The 12,763-nt window shown below is 35.0% G+C and overlaps 1 protein-coding gene across 18 annotated transcripts in view; it reads right to left on the bottom strand.

Annotated features, from left to right (window-relative positions):
* The window catches only part of MYCBP2 (MYC binding protein 2), a 174,244-nt gene that overhangs the window by 130,522 nt on the left and 30,959 nt on the right, over positions 1–12,763 (bottom strand). For all 18 annotated transcript variants that reach the window (XM_030270789.4, XM_030270803.4, XM_030270836.4 and 15 more), the window contains exons 3-8: positions 12,401–12,616; positions 7,553–7,706; positions 6,102–6,298; positions 5,640–5,882; positions 5,293–5,364; positions 3,369–3,465 (exon numbers count right to left, since the gene is read on the bottom strand). In XM_030270789.4, the coding sequence (XP_030126649.4) occupies positions 3,369–3,465; positions 5,293–5,364; positions 5,640–5,882; positions 6,102–6,298; positions 7,553–7,706; positions 12,401–12,616 (979 nt within the window). The remainder of the gene's footprint in view (positions 1–3,368; positions 3,466–5,292; positions 5,365–5,639; positions 5,883–6,101; positions 6,299–7,552; positions 7,707–12,400; positions 12,617–12,763) is intronic.

Here is a 12,763-nt window from a genome sequence, read left to right as displayed (position 1 = left end):
TTACCAGGAATAGAATATGCCTTAGAAAGCTTTCTGTAACTTTCATATCTGAAAGCAAAATATCAAAAGTAGACAACTTTCCTTTCCCTTAGAGCAGAACCAGGTATGAATCACAGAAGATATGCAGCAAGCATGAAGCAAAACGACAGCAGAAACACAGAAGTTTGAAATACTGTGCTGGCAAAAACAATCTCAGATTTAACAACCAAAGGCAGTCCATGCTACTAATTCTCTATGCTGCAAAGTCGTGTTAGTGATAAAAGAAGTATCAGTAACTGGATGAGACGTTCCAAAACTAATCTAAATTACTCCAAATTAATTACTCCAAACTAATCTAAATTTCTCCAACTGTTACAGAAAGCTGGTAAGCATGAAGTTTCCTTGAATGACTGAAAATTACATGCTCACACAAGCAGAACAGCCAAGGAAATGCACATTCTGCCCACCAGTGGGTCTATATTGCACTGTTTAGCCTATTGCTGGAGTCACTCCAAGAAAGGTGAGTCTCCTGGTAAACATTTCTGGGGGTTGTTCCTGTGTTTGATAGATCTGTTCAAAGAGGAAATCTGCAACAGGGATGGTCTGGGTTTTTTTAATACATGGTCTCCAGAAGACTTCCTAAAAATTTGCACTTGCTTAGCTAACAAGCAGGCCTAGTATTAAAAATCTAATCATTGGGAAGACAAAAAAATGGAAGGCAAATGGAGCATTTGGAAAAACTAGTATAGTGTCTCAGCTAGGAAGGAACTTGTATGATCAATCCTAAATCTTATTCAATCTTTGTATATTACTAAATATTACAGGGGTGAGGACAAGCTTTCTGTCTGGACATTGCTGTAAGAGAAAGGGTTTATGTTTTACTAAAATCACATAACTACAGACATCTGTTAATCACAGCCTCCTCAGAGGCTTCAAAGGAAGATGACTGTGAAGCATCACCTTTGTCATTCAACTTGAGCATTCTGCACCTGCTAAAAATGCAGGCCTTGAGGTCATGTAGGTTACCCTCAGTTATCAGTACTTTCTGCACTAAGGGAATAGTGAGCCTAAGATACTAATTTGCAATTTCAAAGAACAGTAAAACCATATACCATGTGACTTCAATTTCTCCAGCTGAAAACAGAAACTGTTTTAAGGTGTGCAGTAAGCATCACTGCTGAAAGAAACAACAAAGATGAAAACCTCTGTAAATTCAGGCCTAGCCACCTAGTAAATTCTCATGGAATTCAGACATTCCTTTATGATACATGGACTGATACACAGTCAGATAAAAACAGATACACAACCCAAGTACAGTATAAATCTTGGCAAAGGCCTTACACACAAGAATGGTGACACATAGCCTGGTAGTTCTAGATATAAGGCTGGATTTACAAGATCATCTTTCAAAGTGGAAAGACTGCCCTTCTAAAAGAGAAGTTTATGGTTTCAAGAAACTGACGGATCCTACTCTCTGAGAAAGGAGAAAATAATGTTCCATAGTTCTCTGATTTTTCTAAGATCTTGTGACTTCTACCTAGGATCAACTTCTAATCACATCTCCTAGCCTCCTATGCATCCTATGTATGAATAAATTCTAAGACCCTTTTTTAATGCACTATCAGTAGCCCAGGCATTTGAAAGAGATTCATTCCAGATAGAGCCAAGTCTGAATAACATCCCAACTAGGAGCAAATATTTACTGTGTTCAGCTGTTGGCAAGGTCACTGGCCTCTAGTTCTATCCAGCATGGCTTTTCAGAACTAGAACAACTTGCATGTCACCATACGATTGCAGAGGGGCAGCCACCACCATTCAGAGTTAAGTACCTACTCAGTTTTCCTCAGGTCAGACACCTTCCCCCTACCTCCATTTCATTTTTTCAAATGGGAAAGGAAAATAACCAGAAGTAGACCCCTGGGAATTTTCCTAGGCAAAAGAACAAGGTCATATCTTCTGACAATAACACACTGAGATAAATGTGTAGAAGTGCACAAATCAAAACAGCAAAGTTCAAGGACCAAAATACATAGGATTGGAGTTACAAAGAACATCTAACATCTACTTTAACACTATCACAAACAATACAAAATGCAACTCTGCAGATAGTTTGAGAAATTTGTGAAAGGGTATTCCCATTCCGATTTGCTTTTGCAATTTGTTGAGAAGGCACACATTTAATCTGTGCCTTTTTACAGTGTAAATACAAGGCAGTCTTGCAGAATGACACTTGTCACTGAGATTTGCAAAAACAAGCTAACAGCTCCGAAGGGTAGACTTTAAATGTGCTCAAATCTCTCAGGACTTGCATGAAGAACACTGATTTGTTTACAAATGGTAACATAATTAAGGACATCAATGAACCCTACTGCATAAGGAGCTGCCCTGAGGTGAACAAAGCTGAAAAACTACACTGAGAGGCAGTTTTACAGGCCCTTGAATGTGTTCTCACTGAAATATCCTATACAGTCCCCACAAAGAGCAAGAGCAGCTTAAAAAGTCATCCATGCTTTAAGGATGTGCAGAAGGTTGCATGGACTAGATTCAACATTCAGAACATGTTTAAAAATTTGCTGTTTGCATTTTAAAGACAAAAATTCTAGAGAACTCTCCTGAGGTTTCAGTCAGTAGTTTCTTATTTATGCCAGAATGAAACAAAATCTTTCTTCTGATCTACAAAATAAGCCTGTCATTGTTTGATTAAAAAATATTCATGTGTCCTTCTGCTATTTATCTGTGTAGCTAAGTTCACTAGAAGCCAATAAAGCATGTTCCAGGAACATCCTTATTCTCTAAACAGACTGAAGTTATGAGGCTCCTCTGAAAAAGGATAACAAAATGAAACAACCAGCCACAAAACACACAAACTCCACCCAAAACCCCCCAAAACCAAAAAAAAAAAAAAAAAAAAAATCCCCTAACAAATAAACCAAAATCCACCACCAATATAAACATTAGAAGCATGGTCCAGCAATGTTCATTAGCTGCCTTCGCTTTTTGGATCTATTTTTACCTTATTAAAAAACAAAATGGTTTTGTTCATCATTTATAATTACTTACATGTAAGAAATCCTGGAAACGAAGTCACACATGAGCCAAACATTCAAAGTTCAAATGAGAAAGAAAATTATTTTTTTAGGAAGAAATTTAACCCCTTGTAGTCTTTAAATTAATATATTCACATATTCTAAAATGTTGCAATATTCTTCCAGCAACTGGAGTAAGATGTAAGGCCTTTAAGTGAAATACTGAAGCTGGTCTGAAGTGAAGCAAAGTCATAAAGCAATCTATTTGTGACCTCAAAATCTCTGTTTCTCTTCTGCTTGCCTGATAATACATAACATATAAACAGCAAACTATACCAAATTTCTGTCATTGGAGGTTCTCACCTGGCAAAGCAACTGTACCATCTTGTTCCAAAGTTTCAGGGTTTATTCTTATGGCTGTCATACTGTGATTATTTGCATCTCTGTATAATAAATAGCCCTGGCAAGAACAAAAAAATAATATGTGAAGGTATGAAAATACTCTTAAATACATTAACTGATGTTAAATGGGAAAAAGATGGAATGATTATTTTAGATATTGCTTTAAAATAGTGGAAACCTTTTACATCAAATTATGATCAACATTTTTTCTACTAACCCAAATTTTAACTAAATTCCACATTAAAAAATGGAAATTTGACTCCCTTCCTCCACTTTCTACATGCCATAGATAAGCATGCTGAAGCTTATGTACAACTTTTGAAGACCCACATATTAATTCTGTAATTTATATCTGTATACAATTAGACTTAAAAGCCACAGCCACAGTAAAAACCAGTGTTTCTGGAACCACTTTTCAAATCAACAGAATAGTAACGGGAATACCAGGAAGGCAACAGATAATGTTGTCCTATATAGAGCAGCAATCATTAATGCATATTAATACATGCATTAAAACCTAGAATAAAAGAAATTAATTAACTACATTGACTCCCACACTAAGACATTTTCTTCCATTGAAACTACTGGATAAATAAATCTCAGCAAAATAAGGAAAACGAGCCCACATAAATTAAGCAAAGAGTATTAAAGTAGACAGAAAAGCTTCAACCTAAAAGTAACTAATATGATGAAGTAAGAAGAATCACCTGAATTTAAGTTAACCATGCACCTGAAGGGAAATGCAACTAAGGATATATTTTATCTCTTACGGACACATAACGAGCAATATGTGCAAGTTACACACCTTTCTATAAATATAGCCACAGAACGACACTTATCCAAACTGCAGTGCCTTTGGTTACAGTCACTGTGTGAGTGCACATACCTGGTACAAGCACTCAAAAAGCACCACATATTTATAGTTATGTACAGAATATTCAAACATGTAACACTATATAATGAAACCATATGAATCCTGTTCCTTTCCAAACTGATAAAACAGATAAAACAGGCTCCAGGATTAATATATCCACACCCATTTGTTTTGTGCCAGTGTATCTTTTGATGATCTGCTTTTACATTAAATAAAACCAGATCTCATGTGTTTGTGTTTACACAAACACAAAAACTGCAGTGAAAGAACATATATCTGTAATGAACCATTTCACCTCAAAAGTGTGGCAAGGAGTATACTAAAAATCACTCTGGGACAATGAGATCACTCAGTTAAGAGTAAATATACAATAAATTCAGTAAATTAATTACTCTCCAAAATATTTTTTAATGTTTTGAGGGTTTTTCATAATAAATAATAAAGGTAAGAAAAAGTGGTTGCTATTCCAGAAACTAACTCTAAAAATCACAAACTGTAGAAATATAATTAACTCTGCAAAGACAATATCAATAATTATCTCTATCTCTATGTATTGTTTACATATGCTCAATCCTTCCCAGCCAAAACAGCATTTTCTTATTCTGCTGCAGATGTTTTAACGTCAATTTCTTTTCATAAACAAGTATTTCAAATATTTTTACATGTTTGTTGTAACAGCACTTTTTTACATCCACTGACATGCACTTAGAAACACACAGCAATTGACTGTACAGTTCATAAACTGATGTGCTAAACCATCATATTTTGCAAAAGTTTTTACGGTGACAACACAAAGCAAAGACACTCCATTATTCCTTTCCAAAGGCCAGTACAACCACATGTCCATCATTCTCCATAATTTAGAAACCAGTACCAAAAATTTTGTTTTTATAAAAAAAGCCAAAGAAATGGTAAAATATCCATGTAAGCTTACTCTAAGCCAGGGTCTACTTAAACCACTCATGAGGGATGAGGACGGCTGCACATTTTGTATTTTAAGTATTCACCTACCTGAGCATAACCTAACCAAGACTTTTTTTCTTTTCTGTTTTTGATGCGGGATGTAGAATTGTATATATGGCCCTGAAAAGCAAAAAACTTCCATCATTTAACAAATACCAGAGTGAAAACTCAACACAATCATTCATCATCTAAATAATACCATCAAACACATTGCCAAGTGAAAATTCTAAGAAAATGTTGTCAAATTGTCACAGAAATAATCAGAAAAAAATACACCAACTATAATAGAACTGATGATTAGTAACCTAGGTAAGATTGTCCATGGAAATAGGACATCACAGAAGTTAAATTAAAATACTAAGTATCACTCATCAGACAAGAAGCAGCCACATTACCCTCACTGTCCCGCTATATCCAGAGCCAATTTTGTAAAGTCCATCTTTACATAAGAGATAGAGGAAAAAACCATCACTCTGAAGTAGGCACTGGTCATCTTCATCTACAGATATTTCTTTCAATGGCCATTTGTGCATCAAGGCTGCCTTCTTTATCCCATTACTGAACCAGTCCTGGATTTGGATTTTGCCCACCAGAACTGCCTGTACACTCCGCTGAAGAGAGTTTAAAATGGTTGGCACCTAAACAGTGAAAAAAAATAGTGAAAAAGATGACAATTTTTTTAAATGTTAAGATTTTCTGTTCTAACTCCAACTCAAGAGAGACAAAGAAATACCAACTGATCTCAAAAACAGTGAGTGGGGGGAAAAGGTAACAGTTAAACAATACATCTTCTCAGAACTCATGAGAAGTACTCATTTACATAAATTCCCAGAAACAGAGAAGTTTTAATGCAAGACCTGAATAGTCTGACAAGCATGGCTGCCATTATTGGTGAGGATTGCAGAGATTGCTTGCAATGTCCTTCCTGTCTCTCCCCAGGCAGCTACCAAACTGAAGAGGCAAGCGCAGGAAAGTGCTGTCAAGGACTGTCCTGTACTATCATTCATTCCCGTGCTACGGACAGTTATTTCCAAAAGCAGCTGGAACAGAGATTCTGCAGATAAAACACAGTCATTACACAGATCAGTCACAAGATCATACGAAACACTTTAACTATCAATGAGAAATTAAAATAGGAAAATACATTATATCTTTCCTCATCTATTACGTTTAGAGCTAATTTCAGACAGAAAAGAATCTTAAATTATCATGAATTATCCTTAACTTTTCTTCTTTTCAGCCAGAAAACATCAAGTCTGGATAATCACCATGGCTGAAGAAAAACTACAAGTCCTACTGTCACAGTGGAACACATTAACAAGAAATGGGCCAGAAAGTGTTATTGTAGTAGACACTATTCAGTCTACCCCATCACTGAGATGATGTGTAGATCACTTGTCTACTCTTTGTAACCCTTATCCATGTTTAAAGCACAATCCACTTCAAAGAAACAAGCATTTCAAATCGAGGCTTGAAAATTATTTTGATCATATGCCTCTTTCCAAACACTGTTTGGTGGCTGAACTTCTGTAACAATTCAGGTGTGAACAGAAATCCACCTAATTTTTCTTGAGAGCTGATACAATTAATCACTATGGCAGTAATCAAAAAGTCTTCTCTGTAGCTTTTTAATAGTCCATGTACCAATACAAAATAAGTTTTCTGTAGCAAATTACAATCTTTGGAAATGCAATACTGTTAAGTCATAAAACATGAAAAAATACATGAAGTCTAAAGACAATTTTAAAAAATTATATTAAAGAACCCAGGCTACTAGGTTCTAGGCTGCTAGACTTCTCTGCAGTTCTATAAACCAACAAAAGATAACGGGATTTTAACTTAAAGGATACAGTCAATCATGCTCTCAAAGGCATCAGAAGTTCAACTTTTACTTTCAATATCATTAAAAAGAAAATTAATTTTCAGGGAAGCTTTCAGATGGCCAGAGAAAATAAAAATGAGAATTTTGACACTGCTTAGAAGCTCCACATAAATTACAAAATTAAACCTCTAAGCTATAGACCACAACAGCAGATTACAAGAAAAATTCACCCTAAAACTGTATGATTTCCAATAAGACCAAGTATTTTATTTTTCAGTAAGAAAGTGAAACCCAATTATTTAGACTGAGATGTTTATTTACTTTGTCTTCATATATGCACTCTAAGGAGTCAGTATGCCAGAAAAGTCACTCAGTTGAGAACAAGCATGTTACTATCTCACAAATACTTGCCAAGAACCATTTTCTTCTGTCCAACACAATAACAGATGTATATCTATAAAAATACAGTAAGAGATGAGATATTACCTAGGACTTCAGGAGGCTCTGATTGCAGGCCTTCTGGTTGCTGACCTTGGAGCACATTAAGTAGGGCTTGCAAGCTCCTGAGACACAAGGATGGATGAGAAAATCTTGTCTCCTTTATCAATTCAAAGACTTCACACAATCCAACTTCAATGATCTAAAGAAGTACAGATTTTTCAGAACAGATGTCAATATAATATTTTTAGAACTTCATCAAAAAAGTATATACCAGTGTTCACTGAACAAGACAATTACTCAAATAAAAAGTTGTAATATAAAACAGTGTTAAACCAGAATCAAAATCAAGAATCCACCAATACAACTACACCAGTAAATATTACAAGTAGTCAGCCACTACATAAAAGAGCATGTCTAAGCAAAGTAAATTTCTTGAAAGAATAAGGAAGCTTAAAATTTTTCACACAGTAAAAGGCAAACTATACCTCTGAGCCCTTCTAATTTCCATCCAGTTCACACTTCGACAGTCTTTTTTTTCCTTGCTAATTAACATGAGCCAGCAAACTAGAATGGTCTTGCAACCTGGCTTCACATTCTGAATAACAATATGTTTGACAGCTGATATTGTCAGCTCTAGAACTTCCCCCTCCAAAGCCTCTGAGATTTTTTTATATTGTGACAAAAACAAAGATCAATTGCTAGTCACTAAAACTCCATATGTACTCATCACAGACATGCATTAAGCCAGCTAATAGAATATGTTTAAAAGCCCTGTTACAGCCGTTTCTAACTTTCCCTTTTAGAATTCCTGACTATTCTGAGACTACAGTCATGCTTCTCTCCTCTGACTGCTCTCTTGCACTTCCTTCTCAAACTCTGTATTCAAAAACGACGAAGATGAAAGAAAAGAGAGGAGGGTTAGCACATTACAAATAAGCAACTGTATCTTAAAAACTTCACTATGTGTTTTGGTCAAGAGCAGAGTCACCATAGAGTGTATAACAGAGACTCACCCCTGAGTAAAATCTAAGGAAAAAGACAGAAATGTGAAAATAAATAACATCATTAATGGAACTGCCATCCATGCTTAAAACATATATATTCTGGCAGTCAGCTCTAAGTTCTTCTGGATGCCTTGTAACTGTCTTTGCTGACCTTTAATTTTATTTCCGTCCTTCAGAAATTATTTAACCATCTATTTTATTCTTGGAGGAAGGATAAAAACATAAAACCATAACCAAGCCAAGTCTTCAAAGCACAACAGCAATTTTCCTGCTAATTACACCTTATATTTCACATTGGCAATGGAGTAGGGGGGAAAACATATGCATGGAATCTACAGTGAAAAAGACTTGTCAACATAATAATGACATGATGTTTTTTCCAGGATCTAAAACCCACCATCAACCTAAAGGCTAAAAAATAAAAAACATTTAAAGTACATTTTTAGAAATGCCCTTCCTATTCAGTTACAGTGTCTTTGAGAGAAATTAAGTTTATTCTTCACAACCTTCAGACATAAGACCTCATCTAGGAGCTGACAGAGGCAGCTAGAGAAAATAGAGAACATTACACAGTGGAAAATGTTTGGTGAACTTCCACTGCAGTAGGAATCAGTAACAGCGAGTTCTGCTGGGATGCTGTCAATTCTGCATAGGTTTTGGGTTGGTTTTTAAATATCTGATATCAGACTGGGAAGACTGCATAAAATTGAACTATTCACCACATTACCTCACATATGTATATCTTACTTGAATATATATGTGTGCATGTATATATATATATGTATGTAGATAAGTGTCTGTCTGTATCTCTCTAGCTCTCTCCTCCAAACTGTGCTCTGAAGGACAGAATAAGCAAAGAGTTCTTTTCAAGACATCTTCAGCTTGTTCTCACTGCTCTCTGAAGGGTTTCTGAGCCAAAACAAGCACTGCTCTGCCTCAGCTTCTGTGTCACAGCCTGACTGCTCTTACTGATGCTCTCTGTGCAACCATTCTCCCATTCCCTTTGCAAGACCTTTGAGACTTCAGATCAAAAGTTTAAGATTGCTTAACAAAAGGTACCCAAAATTCTAGCCTGGATGCAGACAATATGACTACTAACTAATTCCTAAAACCTCTCCTATTTTATCTTGAAGTCTTATCTGTGCTCTTGTTTTATTTCATTTATTTTTGCTCTCATTGTAAGCATTATCCCAAATGCTCATATTTCTGTAATTAAAATTACACACTACTCTGAATTAATTTATATTATATACATACACAAAAAAGAACATTTACCAAGGTAACATTCTCCTAATGAATTTTAAAAGATTTAAAGTCAGTACCTAAAGAAATTAATTATTTGTCTTTTATTTTTTGTTACAACTTAAACATTTAAATTTTTGCTTAAGCTTATTAACAAAACGTATGTCAGTGCAGGAACAAAGAATATTTAAGTCAGTTAATTCCATCTTAATTACTTTCATCCAGTATTTGTCCATTTTAGTACAGGGCTTTTGTGGATCATTCATTACTCAGCCTTAAGTTTAAAATTTGGGGGGTGGGAGGGTGAGGGTGAATGGTGTGGGAAATGCCTTTTCTTTACTCTGTAAATTGTAAATCTTATCAACAGAACTGAACCTACTCCATTTTAGGTAGAGAGAATTTCTCATCATTAGCTAAGATACTAAATAAATAAAGTAGCAAATAAGTATGTCAGACAAAGGCAAGTATTTCCTGAGAAATCAAAAATATAAAGCTATCAAAGCAAGCTACTAAACTATCTGAACACAACCAAAACACACTTTTTTTTTGTTGTGCCAGTATCTGTATAGCAGCAAAGTCTGTCTCTTAATGTTAAAAACAACTATTCTCAATCTTATTATAGAGACAACTTCTTATTCCAAAATACATTCTACTTAAAGGCTCTAACAAACCTGACTTCCTCAAGTTTAAGATCTGAAAGAAAGATATTTCAATAGAACACTTGAAGTCACCTTAAGCTACAAAAATGTAAAATGTTTTCAACTTACTCTAAATAGCCAAAAAACTACCAACACACCAAGGACTATACTCTGGAGAATCTGTAAAAGCACAAATCCTAGCCATACTTTTTTAAATCTTTCACGTTTCAGCATTCTTTTTAATAAACAATTATGAATTTCTGACAGTTTCTAATTTACTTTCTTCTTTACAGTTAATAAACTAAGCCCTACACAATATAGGTCATTATCATGAGACAGACACCTGTATTCAGAATACCAAGACATTTACACAGTCAGTCCCTAGAAGTTTTACTACATGTGAGGCAGTTCCAAGCAGATGCTTTTTTCAAATATATGAATGCAAGTCCAGTTGTGTACCTCCAAGTGACCTAAACAGCCCTATATTACCTAGATAGTTATGAAAAATACTGAGGTTGCATCAGGCATCTAAACATATTTTTGAACCAAAAATTCTCAAATTTCACAGATTCTTTACTAAAAATCAGCAGTATGAAAACATACTGATTTTCACCTATTTTATATTTGCTGTACTGAATGTAACAAAATTCTCAATATTCTTCTATTTTGAGAGAAGTTTGTTACCTACAGTTTCCCTATCATTTTTTCTAGGCTACCATCTTTGTAATAAACTGTCCAATACCAATGTTTTTGCTTCCACATGCAAGTCTTCTATCCATATCACTGATATATCTCATCCTTCTTGGACCCTCTTTTAATTTCAACGTATTTTTAAAACATCATTCCATTCTCCATAAATGCTAATAGCTACATTGCCTTTTACCTAAAATTAAGCATCTACAAGGCACTTGCTGATTCATTTGATACAATCCACAAATACTCAGACGCAGTTCATAAACAATGCCAACTTTATTTCTAGCGACCACATATTCTGCAATCATCAATCGTGAAATTTCAGTTGGCTGACTTGGTTACGCTTCTCTGCAATTTGCCACCACTATTCTCTGGAATGCCAACTTTGCCCCTCAGATAACAACATCTAAATGCAATCATCTATAAAACCCTAAGTTTCTAAACCACTCAAATGTTCTATATAACCACAGCTGCAACCACCTTTTTTTAATTCAGCATTTGTATTGGTTTCAGACCAAATATAAACAAGGGAAATTCACCTGAATATGCCTTTTAGATTCCGAAGAACAACAAAAAAAAGCACAATCCATAGCATTGATAAGGTAGCAATGAACAAAACTAAATGCAGTTTTGTAATACATAGTAAAAAACAAGTGAACAAACAAACTGGAAAAAAAAAAAAGAAGAAAAAATCATTAAGTCCTTTATTTCTGACTTTTTACCATTAATCCTACTATAAGCACAGAAGCAATCAATAATAAAAAACCTACTCTAACTGTTCAGCTATAGAGTCAAAATCTTAACATGCATTAGAATCTGGAGCTGTCAGTACCACTAAGGGCACTAAAGCCAAAAAAGGGAAAGAATAATTGACAGTTACTGCAATTACATGCATACCTGGCAAAACATCTTAGGAACCATTCACCAAATTATTTCCATTATTAGACTTATTATTTTTGGAGGGTAAAGCAAAAAAAAAGAACTCTTTACCATCATGAGCTGGTAGCCCCACAGAGATGTAAGAGCTGCCTTATTTGCATCATTTCTGTGTAGATTTTGAGGCTATAGGTGTTCAAGTACCAATACTTTTAAAGGAGTGCAAGTTGACTGTTTACCCGATGTCTAATTGACTTTAATTTGGGCAGGTACACAGATCATCCTATTTCATCAAATGATTCTGAACTAGATGGACTACAAATAAAACTACAGCAGTATTTTAAGTAGCTGGCTTATATTGTTGCTCTTTAATCACCAAAAAGAACATACCAGCCTTAGATGACATTCGTGGCATACTTCAAGTGGTATCAGTTACTTGCCTTTGGAAGTTTAATAGGCGGCTCTTTGGGCTCCTCTTCTTCATCACTGTCCGAATCCCCACTCTGGACACTGTTCTTTGAGGCCAAAGACACAGACGCTTCCTTTTTCTGCCACTCCAACACACAATGGCGGACATTGCAGTAAACATTAAAAGCTGAAGGATTGCTATGTAATCTGATATCTGGTATGGTTATTGTACTCTCTAGGTTTTCAGTCTGAAAAACAAGATGGGTTTTAATTTTAGTTTATTAGTTTAATAGAGTTTCAAGCCTTGCTAAATATAAATAATCTCAATTTTCTCAATTTTGACAGACCAAATTATTTCCAAACTGGAGACAATTTTCCTGCTTAAGTGTCTGTAA

This window comes from Taeniopygia guttata, chromosome 1, assembly GCF_048771995.1.
Source record: "Taeniopygia guttata chromosome 1, bTaeGut7.mat, whole genome shotgun sequence".
Lineage (NCBI taxonomy): Eukaryota > Metazoa > Chordata > Aves > Passeriformes > Estrildidae > Taeniopygia > Taeniopygia guttata.
This window is presented reverse-complemented; position numbering and strand designations above follow the sequence as displayed.